General features: G+C 48.0%; 1 protein-coding gene across 2 annotated transcripts; it reads right to left on the reverse strand.

Annotated features, from left to right (window-relative positions):
- Positions 1-1,264: 1,264 nt before the first annotated feature.
- On the reverse strand, positions 1,265-18,125 carry Dand5 (DAN domain family member 5, BMP antagonist). 2 transcript variants are annotated; one of them, NR_033145.1, is made up of 2 exons: positions 18,030-18,125; positions 1,265-2,393 (listed from the first exon to the last, which is right to left on the reverse strand). NR_033145.1 is itself a non-coding variant. In NM_201227.3 (2 exons), exons 1-2 carry the CDS (start codon positions 8,538-8,540, stop codon positions 2,148-2,150), a joined length of 558 nt encoding a protein of 185 aa, NP_957679.1. In that variant the 5' UTR covers positions 8,541-8,683; the 3' UTR covers positions 1,265-2,147. The 2 variants fall into 2 exon arrangements, 1 of the variants encoding a protein (NP_957679.1); NM_201227.3 differs by lacking the exon at positions 18,030-18,125 and adding an exon at positions 8,229-8,683.
- Positions 18,126-18,136: the final 11 nt, after the last annotated feature.

Consider the following 18,136-nt stretch of genomic DNA (forward strand, 5'->3'; position numbering starts at 1 on the left):
GGGGCTCACTGTGCACCACACCTCTCTTAGCATACCCATAGACATGCTTGCCTGGGTACCCATACAATATCATTGCCATTTCTCTCCATCCACCCCACCAAACCTTCAGACACACAGCCACCACTCAGAAACAAACCCTGAGATTTCCAATCCTGTGCCCAGTCACACTAGGAAGAAAAGCAAAGGAGGCTGGGATGAGTATGTGTATACTCATATTGTGTGAGAACACACAAACGCATGCGCACACACGCGCGCGCGCGCACACACACAAACACACACACACACACACACACAGTGCAGAGAAGCTCCCTGCCTTGGCAGCTACACAGCCCCTGGGAACCAGACCCCAGGGATGGGGCTCACCGTGCACCCCCTTATCCACCCCAGCCCTCCCCTGCCTGGCCGGCTGGCGAGCTTTAATACAGATGCCAAACTCATAATTGTAACTGAGGGTGACAGGGTCACCTTGAGCCCCAGATGCTCGCACGATGACAGATGGCGTTGGCAAACCTGATTAGCGGCCCCCGGTGCCAGAGCCTGTGGCACCTGCCTCCCCGCCCCTCCCCCACTCCCCCAGCACTCATTACCCACCCATTACTGGGCCTGGGGGGCAGCAGCAGGGGCCGACTGGCACTGCCTGGGAGGGCGCAGTGACTCTGCCTCCCCCCTGGCACCAAGGTTCCCAGCTGGCTCTCCAGGCTGGCAGGAGGTGGGCACAGCTGAGGTGGAGGGATGCAGGCATCTTGTGCCCGCCAGAAAAGGGGTGCTTGGGTTGAGCTGCCAGCTCAGACACTGCATGAGCTTTACCACCAAGCTCTAGGGACAGGCAGGAGGGCGCTCTCCCCGGCCCCCCAGGGCTCCATGACCCTCTCTCTAGGACAGTCTTGGGAGCTGGCAGCCAAGCAGGTTCCCACCCCTCTGTTCAGGCCTGTAAGGTCAGGGGTCGAAGCTCCCACGCTGTGCTGTCCCATCTGTTTCCTTGTGGGGGGCCCTCCTGTTCCCCCTCACCTGGATCTTTCCTTCCTGAAGCAGGAAGAGGGCCAGGGAGGGGGGAAGTTGACCAGCTCCCTCTACCCAGCACTGGGGGGGCATTTGAAGCGACGCTGCCACATGTCTCTGAGTCTCTGCCAGACGGGCCCATCTGCCAGAGCCCTGTTTCCAGCCGCCCAGAGCTAGGCTGCCTGGCTGCCACACACCCTGCCCCCCAGCTGAAGAGGGAGCCCCCCACCCAGGAAACCCTAGTCAGAAAGAAGCACGCACAGCTGGACTTGGCCAACCTTTATGGTTCCCACGGAATGCCAGGCTGGGCATGAGGCTGCTGCGGGGTCTCGGGTGGGGCAAAAAGGGAAACCCCTGGCTACTGTCGATGAGAGAGGCAGCTGCACACATGCGGGGTCGCCTCTGGTTGGGGCCAGGTTTTCCTAGCAGCTGCTTCCTGCTTGCCTGCCATAGTTTGTTGCTGTTGTTGTTGCTGCTGCTGCTGTTATTCTGGTGTCCCCAGAACAGGGTCATCTTTGCTGAGTGTCCAGGTTTGGGTAGTGCTGTCATCATAACAGTTGGGAGTGTCTGTCTTGGACACTGGGACGCGGTGCCACCTAGTGGCTAAAAGCGGAACCCCAGGCTGGGGGAGGAGCTCAGCAGGGAGCTGTGCTGCGCGTGCGTCAGGGCTGTGTCTGAAGCCCTCTCCCTATTCCACCCCTCTCCAAAAGTGACAGTGCCTAAATAGCTTCGGTTTCCTCATCTGTAAAATGACCCATGGTGAAATTCTACCTTGCGGGACTGCTGAGGATTCCTGAGGAGGACGTGAGTTAGTGATTGTGGCATGAATGTTCCCTCTCACACAGGGCTAATCATACACTATAGCTAATTTTCACCTTTTTTTAACCTCCACATATCACATACGAATAGAACCCAGGGCTTCATGCATGCTAGGCAAGCCCTCTCCCACTGAGTTATACCCTAGCCCCACATTCTACGACTATTAGTGGTCTAAACCCATGACTGGGGGACCATGTCTAGTATTCTGGCCCTGTCCAATTCTGCTCTCTTGACCCGATGCACATCATTCAGGTCACGTCTTTCTATTGCGTCTCCTGCTTCTTGCCAAGGTTCATTCATGTCCTGCGCATTCCTCTAGGATGCTCAGCTCACAGCTTCGGGCGGCACTGACACTTCTGGACCAATACCGTGGAAATCCTCACCCGCCGAGGGGAGGCTAATTGGCCAGCTCCACACCACAGCGTCACCGATGTCCAGCGCTTTCGAGCCGGCACACAGCTGTTGCAGAAGACTACAGGGGTGGGATCCGAGCTGGGAATGTAGAAGGAGGAACAGCGGCCAAAACAGAGATGATTAAGGACCCGGGCACTTGTGCAACCAGGCCTGGAGATCACCTGCAAACAGAGACAGGGACAATCAGCACTGTGGAGTCTAGGACTAGAGGAACAAGAATGGTTACCATCCACTTCTAAGCGGACAGAAAGATGTCGATGCTGAAGGCTGGAGGCTGTTTCAATCCTCCTAGTTGTGTGGCCCGAAGCAACTTACTCGACCTTTCCACACTCTTGCTTGCATAAAATCTTCCAAATCCGAGGCTGGTGAGAGTCATAAAATGATGTGGTGCAAGCATGAAGACCCCCAGCGCTCACATAAAATGGGACACACACCTGTAATCTCAACCCTGAGAAGGTGACGACAGAAGGCTCCCTGGGGCTTGCTGGCCAACCCAGCCTAGCTGAATTGGTGAGCTCCTGGGTTCAATTCTCAGCGCCTGTATGGCAACTCACAACTTCTCCATTTCAGAGGATTTGACAACTCTTTTTGGGCACCAAACATATGTATAGGACACACATATATGCATACAAAACACCCATAGAATTAATTTTATTTACTTGTTTGTTTGTTTATTATTTTAAGACAGGGTTTCTCTGTGTAGCCCTGTCTGTCCTGGAACTCACTCTGTAGACCAGACAGCCTTCAACTCAGAGATCTGCCTGCCTCTACCTCTGCCTCTCCCTCTGCCTCTCCCTCTGCCTCTCCCTCTGCCTCTGCCTCTCCCTCTGCCTCTGCCTCTGCCTCTGCCTCTGCCTCTGCTTCTGCCTCTGCCTCTGCCGAGTGCTGGGATTCAAGGCATGGGCCACCTTTGAATTGTCCAACAATTTAATCCCTTTTAACAAGGAAAAGAGTAGTTGAGGACACTGCACACCAGTCCCCATCCTTGACACACATGTGTGCCTACACACATACTCCCAAACAAAAGCATTCAAATTAAATGAGAAGGCTGAGTCTGGTGATGTAGACATGTATATTACAGTCAGTCCAGAGGCCAAGATAAGGGCACCTCAGGATCAAGGCCCACGAAGGAAACTTACTGAGACCCTGTGTCAAAATAAATGGAAACAAAAAAAGGAAAACAGAAAAAAAATGTATGAAAATCTCAATAAAATGTCATATTAAAAATTGTGTGAGATGGGTGTGGTGACGCACGCCTTTAATCCCAGCACTTGGGAGGCAAAGGCAGGCAGACTTCTGAGTTCGAGACCAGCCTGGTCTACAGAGTGAGTTCCAGGACAGCCAGGGCTACACAGAAAAACCCTGTCTCGAAAAACAAAAAACAAAGCAAACAAACAAATCAAATTCGAAGGGAGTGGGGGGGGGGGTCAGGGTAGAGATGGCTCGTCGGTTACAAGCACTGCTTGCTGTTGCAAAGGACCTGGACTCTGTTCCGTGGCTCACAACTATGCATGACTCCAGTTCCAGGGGATCTGACAACATCTTCTGGCTTTGCACTAGGCACACACTAGGTATATATACAGTAGACAAAACATACACATTAAAATATTTTAATTTTTAAAAATCTGGGTATGGTTATTCATACCTATAAACATCTGGGAGACTGAAGCAGGAGAATTGCCATGTGCCCACAGATATGTGTCATTACCTAGCAGTGGTGGCACATGCTTTTAATCCAAGCACTTGGGAGGCAGAGGCAGGTGGATCTCTGGGTTAGAGACCAGCCTGAACTACAGAGTGAGACCAACTTTGGCTGCACAGTCAGCTCTAAGCCAGCATGGGCTATGGTGTGAAACCCTATCTTTTTATTGTTTTAAATTAATGTTGTCACAAGTGTATGGGAGTTGTATCCACGGTACCCACGTGGAAGCCAAAGGACAACCTGTGGGAGTCAGAGCTCTCCTTCCACCTTGTGAGTCCCAGGAATCAAACTCAGATAGTCAGGCTTGCTGCTAAGTGCTGAACCATTTCTCTACCTCTGAACTGCTTTGTAAACACACACACATACACACACACACACACACACACACACACACACACACACACACACACACACACACACACACACATCAGTAAGACAGTTCAGTAGACAAAGGCACTTACTGCCAAGTCTGACAGCCTAAATTTAATTCCTGTGGTCCATACAGTGAAGGGAAACCCTCTTACAAATTATCCTCTGCCCTTCACACTTGGACCATGGAACACCTCTGCACACACACATACTCATGTGCCCACAGATATGTGTCATTACCTAGCAGTGGTGGCTCATGCTTTTAATCCAAGCACTTGGGAGGCAGAGGCAGGTGGATCTCTGGATTAGAGGCCAGCCTGAACTACAGAGTGAGTTTCAGGTTGCAGAGGAACTTTGTCTTGAAAAACCAAACATAATAATATAAGGACCAGAGAGATAGCTTGGCAAATACACGCACGTAAGAGCACCCAATTAAGAGTGTTAATTGCTCTTCCAGAGGACCCAGGTTCAATTCCTGGTACCTACATGGCAGCTCACAACATTAATTCCAGGATCCAATCCCTTCACACAATCATATGTGCAGGCAAAACACCAGTGTACATAAAATATAAATAAATACATTTGGATCAGGCATGATGGAGCATGCCTCCATTCCCCGCTCTTCAGAGACAGAGGCAGACAGATCTTTGTGAGTTCGAGGCCAGTCTTGACTACAAAGGTGGTTCCCGCATAACCAGAGATGTTACACAAAGAAACCCTGCCTCAAAACCAAACAACTACAACAACAAAAACAATATAAGGGCTGGAGAGATGGCTCAGAGGCTAAGAGCACTGACTGCTCTTCCAGAGGTCCTGAGTTCAAATCCCAGCAACCACATGGTAGATATAACCATCTGTAATGGGATCTGATGCCCTCTTCTGGTGTGTCTGAAGACAACAACAAAAAAATATATAAGTATAATTACATTTTTTTTGAGACAGGGTCGTTCTATGCAACCCTAGCTAGATAGAACTTGCCGTGTAGCCCAGGCTGGCCTGGAACTCCCAGAGAAACCGCCTTGTATTCTCAAGTGCTGGGAGTAAAGATGTACATCACCATGCTCAGAATAATAATGAAAAAAATTAAAAAGGCAGGCTGGGCTGTGGTGGCGCACGCCTTTAATCCCAGCACTCGGGAGGTAGAAGCAGGCGGATTTCTGAGTTGGAGGCCAGCCTGGTCTACAAAGTGAGTTCCAGGACAGCCAGGGCTATACAGAGAAACCCTGTCTCGAAAAACCAAAAAATAAGTGAATAAATAAATACATAAATAATAATAATAAAGGCAAAGAAGAAACCACTTGAAACCTTTATGGTTTTTTTGTTAGTTGTTGAGATAGGTTTCATGTAGCCAGACAGGCCTCAAACTCATTTAGCAGAAGTTGGCCTTGAATTCCTTATTCTTTTGCCTCAGCCTCCCACATGGCACATTTTACATGCCCATGGTCCTGGGTTCCACTCTGAGCACTGGAATTAAAGAAGGAAACCATCCCTGCCCCCAACGCTGGCCCCTGATAAGCCCAGACCTGATGTTCTGACTCCCCGTGATGATGAAGCCAGGACTAATATGTCCCTATTTCCAAGTAAGGAGACTGAGGCTCGGAGCTGCCTGAGACTACATAGCTGCAGGAAGTCCGCTAACCTAGAGTGTCTTGTGCCATCTGGGGCTGGTGCAGCGCGGGCTCAGCAGTGAGCTAGACTCCAAGCCAAGTTGCATTCTACTAGGTCAGTCATTGGAAGGTAGCAGAAGAAGAATGGAGTGGGCACAGTGATGTGTGTAACCCCAGAACTCAGAGGCTGGGGCTCACAAGTTCCAGGCCAGTTTGAACTGTTTGCTGAGACCTATCTTGAAAGGAAAAAAAAAAAAAAGACTTGGAACCAGATAGGTCAATCCTGGCCTCCTAAATTCCCAGGTTTTTTTTTTTTTTTTAAAGATTTATTTATTTATTATATGTAAGTACACTGTAGCTGTCTTCAGACACTCCAGAAGAGGGAGTCAGATCTTGTTACGGATGGTTGTGAGCCACCATGTGGTTGCTGGGATTTGAACTCTGGACCTTCGGAAGAGCAGTCGGGTGCTCTAACCCACTGAGCCATCTCACCAGCCCAAATTCCCAGGTTTAATAGCCAAATACCAAGCCAGGGATTTTTGGGAATGGATGCCCTACTGAGCATGGCTAAAAGCACTCTGCATGAACCCATGTTATTACCTATGTTTTATGGGCTAGAGAAGGCTAGCTACAGACACAATAAGCCAGGATTGAACTCAGCACAAAATAAGAATTCCCAAAGCCCTTTCGAAACACTAACTGATCGCAGATATGAAATTGTTTCTTGTTCAGGCTGCCCTATAGCCGGTGAGAAGCATCTGCTATTAGTCATTCATTCATTCATTCATTCATTCATTCATTCATTCAACAAACACTATATGTCCACTGTATGCCTGTCCCTGTTGTAGGTCTTGGGACAGGAATATTAGAAAGAAAACAACCAACCAACCAGATAGCCTCTGCCCTGAAATGGGGTTGTAGCTCAGGATGTAGGGTACTTGTCTAGCATACTTGAGGTTCTGGGTTCCACCATCAACACCACATAAACTGCTCTGCTGGCTCATACCTGTAATCCCAGCATTCAGGAGGCAAAGGCAAGAAGATATGACGTTTACAGCCAGCCACAAGCTACATAAGACTTTAGCTATAACAGCAGTAACAATAAACAGACAGACAGACAGACAGATACCTCTGCTCCAAGATGGGTGTGGTGACTCACACCTATGATCCCAACAGAAGGATCACTGGGTTAGAGGGCAGTCTGTGATACCCAGTACAAATGCAGGCTCCAGAGCAAAGCTCTGTCTAAACATATACACACAGCACACAAGAAAGTCTGTCATCCGCCAGGAGTGAAGGGATGAGTGGGAGGAGCCCAAATCAGGGAGGTCAAAGAATGTAGACCCTTGTGGGCTCTTAGAACCGGGAGAGTAACTTTAGAGTCCTGGTCGTTTGGAGAGCAGCAAGGGACATGGATTTGTCAACAGCCTCTTCCTGGCTGCTAAAATAGCCAGTGGCTGGAGATGGGGCTCAGTGGGAAGAGCTTGCCTCACACGCATGAAGCCCTAGGTTCTGTAAACCAGGTGCGGCTGCACACAGAAGGTGAGGTCAGGGGTGGGATCTTCTGTCGTTGCTGTCTTCCTTTGTTTGTGTTGGTTTTCCAGACAAAGATTCTCTGTGCCACCCTGGCTGCCCTGGAACTCACTCGGTGGACCAGGCTAAGAGAAGTGGAATTATTTATTTATTTATTTTTGGTTTTTCGAGACAGGGTTTCTCTGTAGCCCTGGCTGTCCTGAAACTCACTTTGTAGACCAGGCTGGCCTTGAACTCAGAAATCCGCCTGCCTCTGCCTCCCAAGTGCTTGGATTAAAAGCATGTGCCACCACTGCTAGGTAATGGCACATATCTGTGGGCACATGAGTATGTGTGTATGCAGAGGAGTGCTGGGATTAAAGGCATGTGCGAGAAGTGGAATCTTAAAATCCTTTTTAGCTACATAGTTTCAGCCCTGAGAGCACTTTAGTTACATAGAAGTCAGGGTGGGCTGCAGGAATTCCTGTCTCAAAAACAAAACAAACAAAAACAAACAAAAAAAAACAACAAAGAAAAAAATCAGACTTGAGAAATGAAAACAAAGGCAACCACAGTGGCAGAAGTGGAAAACCACTTGCCCTGTTTGATAAGGAAGAAACCTAAAGTTTATAGGCACTTAGCTTCAGGACTTGAGACTTAATTGCAAATCTGCCTGGCCATAGGACCTGTGCTCTGAACACTGCTGAGAGTGCCCCCCACTACTGCTACCACCACAGACCCCATCATTACCAAAGATGACACCACCACCACCACCATGGACACAACCACCACCACTACAGACTCACCTGAACAAAGGACAGAGCTTTACAAGTCTCCTGAAGCACTTCTTGAGGAGCCAAGGGCAAAGGCACACCAGCAGCTACTCTCTGCCCTCCTCCCTGCAGCTCACCTGTCCCCTGCTGTTTGTTCTGCAGGCCCAGGAAGGCCTCCCAGCTACCCAGGGCAGAGATGGGCACCAGGGGATCCAGAGTCCAGCTCTGATTGATAGCAGTCCCGGACTGAACAGGGGTCGCTGGGGCCCCAGGCCTCCCTGAGCCTGTGGGTAGCCAGGCCCCACTGAACAGACCCAGCAGCGTGGTGAACTGGCTACGGAACATCACTTGGCTGTGCAGTCGTTTGTCTGTTTGTCTTAAAATGGGCTCAGGGTCCTTCGCAGTGGGCCCTGCTGTCTAGTGTGTGGAGTGCGGGCCCTCAGAGGTCTGCTTTTTATCACTGTTCCCTGGAGAGCAGCTTGAGAGTTGTTTTCTGGGAGCTCACAGCAGGGAAGGAAGGGAAGCTGACCTGGCCAATCCCACAGCTCCTCCCAGCCTGCTGAGAGTCCCTGGGGGGGCTGAGCCTGCTCCATGGGGACCATGAGAATCAAGGTAGGCAGGCCCAGGGGACAGCAGCTAAGGGGTCTTTTGAACCCTCAGACCCCTATTCATCCACTTAGTGACATCACACCCTTCGGTGCTGCCCTGAAGTTTCTTGGCTGTGCACCTTCATGCAAGGTCATTAACCACCTTGGGCTTCATCCCTTCTCTGTAACAGGATACTGGCAACAGCATCAGATACAACCTCAGAGGTTGTGTTGAGGACTCAGAGAGACCTGAAACACACATACTCATGCTCATTTGTCTCATGAACCCATAACTTTTTCCCCCTGTTCTGAGGAAGAAACCTTTATGAATTATAAACAGCTCTGCAGCACTCCTGTACCCAAACGACAATGAATTAACCTGACTGCTACTACTGTATTACTGGGTGGGGTGGAGACAAGACCTCTGTATTATGTAGCTCAGATTGGCCATTATCTTGAGCTTCATCCACTTCAGTCTCCTGAGTACAGAGACTGCAGGTATGGGCCACAACTCCCATATCTGTCATCCCAGCACATAAAAAGCACCGGCAGGAGGATCCAGAGTTTAAGGGCAGCCTTGGCTAAAGAGCGATCTTGTTCCAAAGGAAAAATAAAACAATAGGATGAAATGAATTTCAGAGGGATCAAGGTACCGGTTTCTGATACCTGGGCCGTCAGGGAAGACCCCCCCCCACCCCCACCCCCAAGAAGGTGACACTTTTGCAGAGACCTGAGATGCTGATACAAGCGATGGGAACAGAGTGGTGGGAAGTACACAGAAGACGTGAGATTGCATCCCAGACTTTGGGTTCTCAAGGCGCCTGTGGGGGTCGGACACGGCCCTTGTCGGTGCATCTCACACCCAGGTGAGGAGGAGCAAGGCATGGCGGCAGGAGCGTGAGAAGCTGCTGCCTGGGTCCTTCCCGCGGCGCGCTCGCCATCTAGCGGCCGCTACACCCTGGGACACTAGCTTCCAGCCTGCTGTTCCTCAAACATCCTTTCTGAAGAACCTCCAGCCAACTCCAGTCCTATACCGACAAAGGCTGCAGCCCAAGCATTGCAGCGGCCTTGACGTTTTCTCTGCCAGAATCCCCCACTTCTCACTTCCACCTCACTTCTTTTTGGATGAGCGCACTCACCTCACCTCCCACTTTCTCCTTTGCTCCACGTGGCTGCCAGGAGACACCTGAGAGCACTTCAGTCAGGTCAAGGCCCTTGGCTTACATCCCTCCAAGGTGCCCATCTCCCTTCTGGAGCAGGCTAAAGACCTTTCCAAATCCCACCAAATCCTGCACGGGGATCTCTCCATCATTTTCTCAACCTCGCCTACCCATCCTTGCCCCTGTTTCTCACTCTAGCCAGAGTTTCACAGAAATTTCCAAACTTCTCAGGCAGAGTCCCACAATACCTTGCAGCCACACAGAGAGCCTTCTGTACCCACAAATAGTGATTTCAAGGATTCAACCAACTCCAATCTGAGGACTTGGTAACCAAGTGAGGCTATCTAATGCAAGTGTTTAAACATACCTGGCACATTAGGTTTCTGCGATATACACACACACACACACACACACACACACACACACACATATATACACATATATATTTAAGTTTTAGTTTTTTAAGACAGGGTCTCCTCACAACCATCACAAACAGCTGTAATGGGATCCAGTGTCCTCTTCTGGTGTGTCTGAAGACAGTGACAGTGTACTTACATATATAAAATAATAAATCTTTTTAAAAATAAAAAAAAAAAAGACAGGGTCTCTTTATGTAGACATAGCTGCATATTTGACTTTTACAAGCTGGCCAGCACTTGGGAGGCAGAGACAGGTAGATCTCTCTGAGTTCAAGGCCAGCCTGGCTCCAGGGCAGCCAGGGATAAGCAGCGAAACCTTGTCTCAAGAACATAAAAATAAATAAAAAATATTTGAATTTCCCAGAAAAGCATGTTTATGGACATGCATTTGAAGCTTTCAGTACTCTGTGGTACGAGGCTGACATTTACGGTAAGCAGCCAACCAAACAACAACCAAAGACTGAGCTTCAAGGTCTAAAGCAATCCTTGAGGATTCACTTTTATTATGTTGCAAGTGTGTCTGCCACATGGATACAGTTTATCTCGAAGGCCAGAGAAGGTCCCTGTACCCCCAGGCTGAAGGTACATGTGCTCATGAGACTTTCTTTCTTTCTTTCTTTTTTTTTTTTTTTTGGTTTTCCGAGACAGGGTTTCTCTGTGTAGCCCTGGCTGTCCTGGAACTCACTCTGTAAACCAGGCTGGCCTCGAACTCAGAAATCTGCCTGCCTCTGCCTCCTGAGTGCTGGGATTAAAGGCGTGTGCCACCACGCCCGGCTCATGAGACTTTCTACGTGGGAGCCGGGGACTGAACTCTGGAAGAACCAGTGAGCTATCTCTGCAGCCCAGCTTTATTTCTGTCCTGTGCAACACTGGCAGAATTACTATCCAACAGATCAGTGAGGTGGGTTCCATCTATTTGATTACTTCCTCGCATTTGACTGTGGGAAAAATTCAAAGGAGCTTTTTTTTTCTTTTCTTTTCCATTAAAAACCGCGCATTTGCTGATCGTGGTTGCAGACACCTCTCAGCCCACACTCAGAGGCACCGGCTGACAGAGCTCTGTGAGTCTGAAGCAAACTCTACATAAGCAAGTTCTCTGCCAGCCAGGGCTACATAGTGAGAGTCTGCTTGTCACCCCCAGAGAGAAAGAGGGAGGGAGGGAGGGAGGGAGGAAAAAGAAAGATATTTTTTTACTAGATACTGTGGTGCAGGTCTGTAATTGAAACACTCTAGTGGCTGAGGCAGGAAGACTTCAAGGTTGAGGTTAATGTGTGCTGCTATTCTCAAGACGGTGTTTACATGGGGGCGGGGTGGGGCTGAGGAAGTGGCTGGAGGGGCCTGCCACTGCTTTAGATAAATTTGGGAGCTCTAGTTTCAGTGAGCCGCCCAACCTCAAAACTAAGATGGAGGAAGTCAGGTGTGGTAGTGAGTGCCTTTAATTCCAGCACTCAGGGGACAGAGGCAGGTGGTCTGGGCTAAATATCCAGTTCCAGAACACCCGAAACTACTGTGTCAGTCAGGGCTTCTATGCCTGCACAGACATCACGACCAAGAAACAAGTTGGGGAGGAAAGGGTTTATTCAGCTTATACTTCCATACTGCTGTTCATCACCAAAGGGTCAGGACTGGAACTCAAGCAGGTCAGGAAGCAGGAGCTGATGCAGAGGCCATGGAGGGATGTTCTTTACTAGCTTGCTTCCCCCTGGGTTGCTCGGCTTGCTTTCTTATAGAACCAAGACTACCAGCCCTGAGATGGCACCACCCACAATGGGCTGGGCCCTCCCACCTTGATCACTAATTGAGAAAATGCCTTACAGCTGGATCTCGTGAAGGCATTTCCCCAACTCAGGTGCCTTTCTCTGTGAGAACTCCAGCCAGGGTGAAGAAGACACACAAAACCAGCCAGTACAACTACATAGAAAGACCCCGTCCTCAAAATACGAACAAAATGAGACAAAGGAGCTGGGCGTGGTGGCGCATGCCTTTAATCCCAGCACTTGGGAGGCAGAGGCAGGCGGATTTCTGAGTTCGAGGCCAGCCTGGTCTACAGAGTGAGTTCCAGGACAGCTAGGGCTACACAGAGAAACCCTGTCTTGAAAAACCAAAAAAAAAAAAAAAAAAAAAAAAGAGAGAGAGAGAGAGACAAAGGGAGCTAGAGATATGACATAGAGAGCACGTGTTGGTCTTACAGAGAACCAGGGTTCAGTTCCCAGAACCTATGTGGTGGCTCTGAACCATCCCTAACTCCCACACCCTTTTTGGACATTTTAAGGCACCAGGCACAAGCATGGGACACATATATACCATATATACACACACTTGTACACATAAAATAAGTCTTAAAAATAATAATTTAAGTCAGACAGTGGTAGTGCATGCCTTTAGTCCCAATACTCTGGAAACAGAGACAGGTGGACCTTAAAGTTCGAGGCCAGCTTTGACTATATAGTGAGTTCCAGGACAGCTAGGGCTACATAGAAAAACCTTTTCAAAATACCCTGAAATAATAATGATGATGATGATGATGATAATTTATTATTATTATTTTAAAGATTTACTTATTTTTATTTATATGAGCACACTGCAGCTGTCTTCAGACACACACCAGAAGAGTGCATTGTTACAGATGGTTGTGAGCCACCATATGATTGCTGGGAACTGAACTCAGGACCTTTGGAAGAGCAGTCAGTGCTCTTAACCACTGAGCCATCTCTCCAGCCCCAAGTTATTATTATTATTATTATTGTTATTATTATTACTATTAAAAAGATGTATGGCAATAGAGAAAAACACCTAACAACAACCTCTGGCCCATGGGGACACTCACATACACAAAAAGACCAAGACATGGCCTCCACATACATGAACACATATACCCCCATAAACTGCACATGCATAAACAAAAGGCTGGCGAACTGACTTGCTCCTACTCCAGAGTCCATGCTTGTAACCCTCACTGGGGAGGCTGAGAAAGGCAGATCCCTGGGGCTCACTGGCCAGCCAGCTTAGCTGACTTAGTGAGGTTCTGGTCAATTAAAGACCCCAATCTCCAAAAAAATGAGGTGGAGGTGCCAGAGGAATGATACCCAAAGCTGACCTCTGACCTCCATATGCTCAGGTGTGAACATATACACAGACAAATCCATATAACACACACACACATACACGGTAGGCTTGACAGTCTAGATCAGTGGTAGAATATTTGCCTAGCATGTTTAAGGCCCTGCCCTCCATCCCAACACAGAAATAAAGAAAAGCTACACAGAGAAACCCTGTCTCGAAAAACCAAAAAAAAAAAAAAAAAAAAAAAAAAGCCGGATTTGGTGGCACAATTCAGAGCACTTGAGATGTAGAGGCAGAAGGACCAGACATCCAAGGTTAATACTGGCTACTTAGTTAGCATGGGCTACAGGAGACCCTATTTTTTTGTTGTTGTTTTGATGACACAGGCTTTCACTACATAGCTTTGGTTGGCATCGAACTTAAAAAAAGATCTACCGGGCGTGGTGGCGTACGCCTTTAATCCCAGCACTCGGGAGGCAGAGGCGGGCGGATTTCTGAGTTAGAGGCCAGCCTGGTCTACAAAGTGAGTTCCAGGACAGCCAGGGCTATAAAACAAAAAAACAAAAAAAAAAAACAAAAAAAAATCTGCTTGCCTCTGCCTCCCTAGTGTTGGGATTAAAGGTATGCACCAATAGGCCCACCTTGAAACCCTGTCTTTTTTTAAACATAGCTCTAATGGATTGGGGCTGTAGAGATGGCTCAGTGGTTAAGAGCACTAGCTACTCTTTCAGAGGCGCAGGGTTTTATTCCCAGCACCCACATGGTGCCTCACAACAGTCCCAGGGAATCTGACACACTCTTCTGACCGCCAGGATCATTGCACACAAAAGCCCACTCCCCAAATTAAAAACTTAAAACTCTGACACAAGTGAGCCCAAGTGTTAATACTCTGGATGATACTGTCGGGCGGTGGTGGTGCACGCCTTTAATCCCAGCACTTGGGAGGCAGAGGCAGGCGAATTTCTAAATTGGAGGCCAGCCTGGTCTACAAAGTGAGTTCCAGGACAGTCAGGGCTATACAGAGAAACCCTGTCTCGAAAAAATCAAAAACAAAAAAACCAATACTCTGGATGATGATGCTTCTGCCAATGACCCAGCAATATAAATTAACCTGGACCTAGCTACTGTCTAGGATGCATTATTAGGGATTGTACTAGTCAGTGACAAATAGCATTGAAATCACTACAGTATTCACATATGCTGGTCATCTGCCCCCCTCTCAATAGGGTCTCTTTGTGTAGCCTTGGCTATCCTGGAACTAGCTCTGTAGATCAGGCTGGCCTCAAACTCACAGAGTTCCACCTGCCTCTGCCTTCCAAGTGCCGGGATCACCACTTTGGCAACTTTGATTTCTTATCCTTCTGTCTACCTTCTGACTGCTTGGATTACAGGTCCAAGCCATCATGCCCAGTTTCTGTGGTGCTGGTGACCCTGAAACTCCAGCTGTGAGGATCTGATGCTCTCTTTTATCCTCCAAGGGCACCCACACATATCCAAACACACACGGGTTCACACATGCATGTGAGGGTCTCTGTAAACACCAGGGTGAGGCAAAAACAAAGTCTGGTTCAACAGCACCCACTGGCCAAGGTTGGCTCAAGTTTCTTTTTTTTTGTTGTTTTGTTTTTTTTGTTTTTCGAGACAGGGTTTCTCTGAATAGCCCTGGCTGTCCTGGACCTCACTTTGTAGACCAGGCTGGCCTTGAACTCAGAAATCCGCCTGCCTCTGCTTCCCGAGTGCTGGAATTAAAGGCGTGCGGCACCACGCCTGGCAGTTTCTTTTTTTTTTTTTAAACTTTCTTTAAAAAAAAAAAAAAGAAAAAGAGATTTATTTATTTATTTATATGTAAATATACACTGTAGCTGTCTTGTTTGTTTGTTTGTTTGTTTGTTTTTCGAGACAGGGTTTCCCTGTGTAGCCCTGGCTGTCCAGAACTCACTTTGTAGACCAGGCTGGCCTCGAACTCAGAAATCCACCTGCCTCTGCCTCCCAAGTGCTGGGATTAAAGGCGTGCGCCACCACCGCCCGGCCCACTGTAGCTGTCTTAAGGCACACCAGAAGAGGGCATCAGATCCCATTACAGATGGTTGTGAGCCACCATGTGGTGCTGGGATTTGAACTCAGGACCTTCGGAAGACCAGTCAGTGCTCTTAACCGCTGAGCCATCTCTCCAGCCCCTATGGCTCAAACTTCGAGAGTCTGACACTGGACAGTTTATTTCACACATATTTAAGGACAGCACAATTTGGAAAAGGTTCCCTGGTGACAATTAACTCAATCCATGTGCACCGCAAAGCTTAAGAGTGTCTCCAGCTCTTCCAGAGGTCTGAGTTCAGCTCCCAGCAGCATCAAGTCCATCACAACTGCCTGTAACTCCAGTTCCATGGGGACTGGGCACTCTCTTCTGGGCTCAGTAGATACCTGAACACACGGCATACATTCACACAAATACACAAACTGTCAAGTATTTTTAGATCCAAATTTAAAAGAATAAAAGTATTCAAAGTGTTTGAAATAAAATTTAAAGCAGGCATGGTATTAATGGTTCTACTCCAAGCACTTGAAAGGTAGAGGCAAGATGACCAAGAGTTTAAGACCAGCCTGGATACAGAGCAAACCTGAAACCAATCTGAGATACATGAGCCTATCTCAAAATCCCAAAAGCAACACAACAAAGAACCTCACTCCTCAGGAAGATCTTGCTGGCTGCAGTGAAGACTGCCTGTAATGGTAGCAACTCAGAGACAGAGATAGGAACGGGAGCTCACACCTAGGCTGGATACATAGACCATCTCAGCAAAATGGAAGGGAAAGATGAGAAGTACAGAGCTATGCAGCCCCTACCCTGAGTTCTCTCGCACGGGCTCTCTCTGTCTCTCTCTCTCCATTTTATTTTGGTTGAGACAGGATTTCTTTGTATCACACTGACTGTCCTAGAACTAGCTCTGTAGACTAGATTAGCTTCCAATTTATAGAGATCCTCTACCTCCACCTCCTGAGTCCTGGGATTAAAGGTGCCACCATGAAATTCTGATCCTCTTGCCTCCATCTCTCCAGTGTCAGGATTATAGATATGCACTACCATGTTTAGTTTATGCCATGCAGGAGATGAAACTCAGGGCTCTATGCCTACTAGGCAAGCATACCATCAACTGAGTCACATAACCAAATGCCATAAAGTGGATCATAAATGCTTAAGATAAAAGGGAAGGCAGTGGTGGCGCACGCCTTTAATCCCAGCACTTGGGAGGCAGAGGCAGACAGATTTCTGAGTTCGAGGCCAGCCTGGTCTACAAAGTGAGTTCCAAGACAGCCAGGGCTACACAGAAAAACACTGTCTCGAAAAACCAAAAAAAAAAAAAAAAAAAAAAAAAAAAAAAAAGGTAAACTGCACATGATGGTCTCAGATCTTTAATTTCAGCACTGGGAAGGCAGAGGCAGAACCCTGTAAGTTCCACAGTGAATTCCAGGCCAGCCAGCTGGCACTACATAACAAGACTCAAAAAAACCAAACAACACCAACACACACACACAAACACACACGACCAAACAAGTTAGAATCCATGGAGCTGGAGAAATGGCTGAAAAGTTTAAAATATTTCCTGTCTTCCAGAAGACTTGAAGAATTTGGTTTCTTGTATTCAAGTCCCTTGACAATTGCTTGTAAGGCCAGTCTGAGAGGGTTCCATTGGCTTCCACTGGCACCCACACATGAGGCGCACACACACACACACTAAATCTTTTTAAAGATTTAAAAGGTAACATAAGCCTAAATATTAAAGTAGAAATATTTAATATATTAGAGAAATTTAAAAGCACAGATGTGAAGGGAAATAAAATATACAATAAAGCAGACATATTTAAAGCATTAATATTTCAAAATTAAAAATCAAAATGTCAAATACAGTAATTTAAATAATACTGGCACACCAGTTTTTTTCTTTTCTTCTTTTTGTTGTTGTTGTTTCTCTGTTTAACAGCCCTGGCTGTTCTGGAAGTCACTCTGTACACCAGGCTGACCTTGAACTCACAAAGATCCGCCTGTCTCTACCTCCAAGTTATGAAATTAAAGGCATGCGCCCCTACCGCCCGGCCAACGCACGCCACTTTTAAGTCTTATTTTAAACAGGCTCATTACCGGTCATCCTAGCACAGGCGAGACTGATTTAGAAATCGATGCCATCCTGAATTATGCCAAGAAGTTCCAAGATGACCTGGCTACAGGATGATATCCTATTTCAAAATCCCAAATGATGGCCGGGAAGAAGGCTCGGAGGGTAAAGGCATTTGCCACCAGGCAAGATGATTTTAGTTCTATTCCCACAACTCTTGCTTGGTGGAAGGAGAAAACCGACTTCCCCAAGCTGTCCTCTGACCTCCACTTAATCACCAACACTTCAACACTTTCGTCCCCCAATAAATAAACTGCAGAAATCCTTTCTTTTTTTCTTTTTTGATACACGTAGTCTTGGCAGCCCTGGAACTCATAGAGATCCTCCTGCCTCTGCCTCCTGATTGCTGGAATTAAAGAGGTAAGCCACCAGCCATACAATATTCTCTTAACAAACAATTGCTCCCCCCGCCCCACCCGCATTAAACGTTCACCTGCGCCGTACGGACTAAAGCAGCGCGGCGCTCCTCCGCTCCCCGGCCGGAGGCCCCCGGTGTTTCCGCCGCGCAGGCAGCGCCGTAGCCAGCCCCGCTGCCGCGAG

The sequence above is a fragment of the Mus musculus genome, chromosome 8, assembly GCF_000001635.26.
Source record: "Mus musculus strain C57BL/6J chromosome 8, GRCm38.p6 C57BL/6J".
Classification (NCBI taxonomy): Eukaryota; Metazoa; Chordata; class Mammalia; order Rodentia; family Muridae; genus Mus; species Mus musculus.